We start from the raw sequence: 4,763 nt of genomic DNA on the forward strand, positions 1-4,763 counted from the left end.
AGGTCATGGTTCGATCCCAGTCAGGGTACCATGCCCAGGGATTGCAGGCTCGATCCCCAGTAGGGGGGCATGCAGGAAACCAGCCAATCCATGATTCTCTCTCATCATTGATGTTTTCTCTCTCTCTCCATTCCCCTTCCTCTCTGAAATCAAATAAACACACCATATTTTTAAAAAAGAAAAGAGTTTATCCTTTGAAGCAGCAAGAGCCACTCCGTCCTTGGGGCTTTTGGCCATGTCATCATCTTTGATGGTTCTGACCCGTGAGGAAGGACAGAGGAGGAACTTTCCACTGGCCAAGGCCCAACCAAGCTTAGGTCTACTGCTCGCCACGGCCACTGGCCTGTCTGATTGTGCAAGACAGTCAGCATCTGGCAAACGCTCGTGTCCTCTGGTTCTGACAAATACGATGGGCCCTCATACTCCTCCTCCGAGTATGTGTGTCCGTGGGACTAATGGACGACAGGAACCGACCAGGAATGAGGAAGCCGGTGGGAGATCAACCTTTCCATTCGGAGCTTGAGAAAATGAACAGACGCATAGTTTTTTGTTTGTTTGGGGTTTTTTTTTTTTGCATTCTAAGAAACACCATGTACAGTAGTTCCTCTGAAGAATTCAGGGGAAATAACTGATCAAGAGTAGATCCCAGCTGCTTGAGCTACAGGGTGATTAGTAATACATATGTGCACTCTCAGAGCTCTGACGGTTTATAGACTGCTTCATTCATTCATTCATTCATTCATCACCCGTGTCACCATGCCCGGGCCCTGTCGTCATGGAGCGCTGGCTATGGGGCTGACGGTGCCTGCACGCAAAGGGCGGAGGCGCATCGCCAGTGGGGGAAACGGGACTCTGTCTGCTGTGCAGGCAGCGGAGCTGGGAAGGTGAGTGATACATGAACCGCACGCCGCAGCCCAGGGCAGCGAATGCCGTGATGACAGCTGCGCAGACTGAAAGGATGGGACAGTCCGCACTGTGCGCGGGGGAACCCGTGTCCTGAGGGGTAGGCGGCATCCTTTTCCAACCATCCCTGTGCAGGGAAAACACACCTCCAAGTCAGTTTGTCATCATTCTTTCTGCTCAAATAAAACGAGACACTAGCTGCCAAGTAGCTCCATGGGTCATCTTCGGTTTTCCCGTTTGAATGCGATAAAGTGAAAATACGTCCGGACGCCCCATCTTTCTGGGACACGGAGCTAAGGTGTTCAGGGGAGATCAGGACGAACAGACAAACGAAACCCGTGAAGGACGCATGGCCTGTACCCCGTAAGGCAGTGGTTCTCAACCTTCCTAATGCCTGACCCTTTAATGCAGTTCCTCATGTTGTGGTGACCCCCAATTTCATTGTTACAAATTGAACATAATTAAAGCATAGTGATTAATCACAAAACAATATGTAATTATATATGTGTTTTCCGATGGTCTTAGGTGACCCCTGTGAAAGGGTCGTTCGACCCCCAAAGGGGTCGCGACCCACAGGTTGAGAACCACTGTAAGGGCTTCAAACCAAGCCGGAAAGTGGGGAGGACATCGTGTTGGGGTGGGAAGAGGCAGCGTTGGAACTCACAGGCTAAGGTGCTCCCACGTCTGAGCTGCCACTGACGAGCCGCTGACCTTCGCACAAGCCTCCCGCTCCCGACACCCCTTGCCCAGGAGCAGAATGAGGGCTGGGTCAGAAGCTCGTTAAGTGCAGGGGCCTCAGCGCTGGCACGCACACCATCGGGACTGGCACCAGGCCTCCGACTCCTCACTGTGCTCCTTCCTGCCACCCGGTGCCGGCCCAGCAAAATGGTGTGCCTCGTCCCCCCAAGCCCGGGACGCCCCGAGCCCCAATCTCCACGGCCCTGTGTGCCCGCCGCACAGGTGCACGTCTTACCCAGCCCCGCAGCAGCTCGTAGGCCGTGACGCCCAGGGACCACCAGTCGACGGGGTAGGAGTACCCGGGGCCTCCGTCCACGTAGACCTGGAACACCTCCGGGGCTGCCAGAGACAGGATGAAGAGAATGTCACTGCGCATCTCATTTATACTCACCGCCCCTGAGAGAGGGGAACGGCGTCTTGGCAGACGTGGCAAGTTAAGGACCCCACGGTGCAGTCACAGTGGGGAGGACCGGCTCCTTACTGACCCCCCAGTGAATCAGGCCGTGGTGTAGACCCCTCCCACAAGGCCCCTGGCCTGGGTCATGTGACTTGCTCTGGCCAACTGGGCATCGGGAAATGTGAGATAGGCAGAGTCTCGATAAGCATGTGGGGACTGGCATCTCCTGAGGCCTCTGTCACCATGTGCGCAAGCTCACTGTCGTCCCCGCGATGATGGAGACCACGCAGGGAGAGGCCCGTTCCTCTCAGCTCTCCTGGCGGAGCCCCCAGCTGGCCCACCGGCTGAATGAGGGAGCCCAGCCCAAACCAGCAAAGAGCCGTCCGGCCACATGGCAGGACTGTGAGAAGTCTTATGTCATTATTGATCTAAGCTACGAAGCTTTGACATGGTTTGTTACTAAGGAAACGGGAACTAATATAGACATCAAGAATTAAGAACTAAGAAAGACATTAATAGACTTATACCAGACAAAAGAGCAACATACATTTGAATTTAAAAACTCAGCGATCAGGCAAGAGAACTCAGGGGGAAAAAATCAGAAATAAAGGGAAACTATTTCAGTAATAAATACTTCACCAGAAAGCACACAAAGTGAATATACACGCAACAGATCATGCTTTAAAGGAAAGAGAAAGAAAAATGAGAAAAGTTTAAACAAATAAAGGAAGATATAAGAAAGATCTGAAAATGACAAATATTGAAGGGTGGCAAAGGAAACCCAACGTTCAGATCATCGGCGTCCTTAGAGAAAACAGAATGCTTGTCAAAAATAATACTCCCATCAAAAGTCACGAAGAAAAACCAACATAAAACCACACATTGTATACGGAAGCATACAGACCCAACTGACCAAAACCAAGGCTATATGCTGGAAAAACTAAGGGGCTTAAATCAAAAAGAAAAGAAAGGTTGGTTGGTTGGTTTTTCCCTAAGCCTGAGCCAAGCCTCCTGGCTGGGCAGGAGTTCCCTAGAACAGCGGTCGAGAACCTTTCGGACCTCATGGTTGGCGACCGCTGCGCCAAAGGTTTCCTTAAAGAAGACACAGGAGGGGAAGGTGTGTCCGGCAGGGCAGACAGCCTGGGTGAAGCCCGAAGGTGTCAGAGAGCTGGGCACATCCTGGGCACGGATGGGGTTGGGGGTAAAGCAGGAGAGGATCCTGATGCCTTAGCCACCAGGCAGGTCACACCCCAAAGGGGTGCTGGGACACTCACCCATGTAGGGCTTGGTGCCGGCCATGGAAGAAGCCTTCTCCGCCCCCTGCAACACCGTCGCGATGTTGAAGTCCGTGATGTGGACGTGCCCTAGAGACAGGGAAGCAGAGGCCCCATTAGCAAGAGCTGCAGGCGGCTGTGCTACTCCTGGTGTGACTGAGAGCTGTGGTCTGCGAGGTGCCGGCCGGTTAGAGCGCCTGCTTACACTTGTGTTTTATCAAATACTTTGACAACGTCCCCCCGACCCCAGGATTATTCACAGTAGCCAAGACATGGACACAACCTAAGTGTTTATTAACAGACAAATGGATAAAGGATGTGTCATGTATATACAGTGACGTATTATTCAGCCAGAAGAAAGGACATCCTGTCCTTTGCAACCACAGGGATGGACCTGGAGGACATCATGCTAAGTGAGATGAGTCAGACACATAAAGACAAATTCTGCAGGGTATCACCTACACGTGGAGTCTAAACAAAATTCAAATTCATAGAAACAGAGAGTAGAAAGCAGTTGCCAGGAAATGGGGTGGGGAAGTGGGGAGAGGTGGGTAAAGGGCAGCTCGAAGATGAGTAAGGTCTGAGGAGCTAATGGACAACATGGAGACTAACTGATAACACTGAGTTATATAATTGAAAATTGCTAAGAGTACAACTTAAATGTTTATATACACTGAGTGGCCAGATTATTATGACCACCTGACGTTTGTAGGCAAATTAGCTATAACTTCGGGCTGAAGTTGCTAGAGGGCCAGATCATTATAAACGTCTGAATAGCACAACACACCTAAGTATCATTGCTGATCAAGTTCATCCTATCATGTTGATGGCGTATCCCAATGGAGATGGCTTCTTCCAATAAGACAATGAGCCATGCCACGGTGCTCGTATTGTGCAGGAGTGGTTTCAAGAACATGAGGGAGACTTTACCTTGCTTAGGTGGCCCCCACAATCACCAGATCTCAATCCAATTGAGCATTTGTGGGACGAAGTTAAAAGAGCCATCAGGCAGCTGGTTCCACAACCATCAAATCTCACAGAACTGGACAGTGCTATTATCAGGCATGGTGTCAGATTCCTCGCATCACCTTTCAACATCTCGTGGAGTCAATGCCAAGAAGAATCGCCGCAGTATTGAAGGCAAAAGGTGGCCCTACGAAGTACTGATGGGGTGGTCATCTGGCCACTCAGTGTATATACTAGAGGCCCAGTGCATGAAATTCATGCACAGGGGAGGGGAGGGTCCCTCAGCCCAGCCTGCACCCTCTCCAATCTGGGATCCCTCTCGCAATCCGGGACTGCTGGCTCCTAACTGCTCGCCTGCCTGCCTGCCTGATCACCCCTAACCACCTCTGCCTGCCGGCCTGATTGCCTCTAACTGCACTCCCCTGCTGGCCTGATCGCACCTAACTGCTCTCCCCCGCTGGCCTGATCGCCCCTAATCGCCTCTG

General features: G+C 51.6%; 1 protein-coding gene across 1 annotated transcript in view; it reads right to left on the bottom strand.

Annotated features, from left to right (window-relative positions):
* Nucleotides 1-3,402, bottom strand: part of LOC102418244 (serine/threonine-protein kinase 32B-like) — a gene marked incomplete at its 5' end in the record, with an annotated part of 9,932 nt that extends 6,530 nt beyond the window's left edge. The window contains 2 exons of the mRNA XM_006108928.3: nucleotides 1,877-1,980; nucleotides 3,313-3,402. Of these exons, the coding sequence (XP_006108990.2) occupies nucleotides 1,877-1,980; nucleotides 3,313-3,402 (194 nt within the window). The remainder of the gene's footprint in view (nucleotides 1-1,876; nucleotides 1,981-3,312) is intronic.
* Nucleotides 3,403-4,763: the final 1,361 nt, after the last annotated feature.

Source organism: Myotis lucifugus, unplaced genomic scaffold, assembly GCF_000147115.1.
Source record: "Myotis lucifugus unplaced genomic scaffold, Myoluc2.0 scaffold_4383, whole genome shotgun sequence".
Classification (NCBI taxonomy): domain Eukaryota; kingdom Metazoa; phylum Chordata; class Mammalia; order Chiroptera; family Vespertilionidae; genus Myotis; species Myotis lucifugus.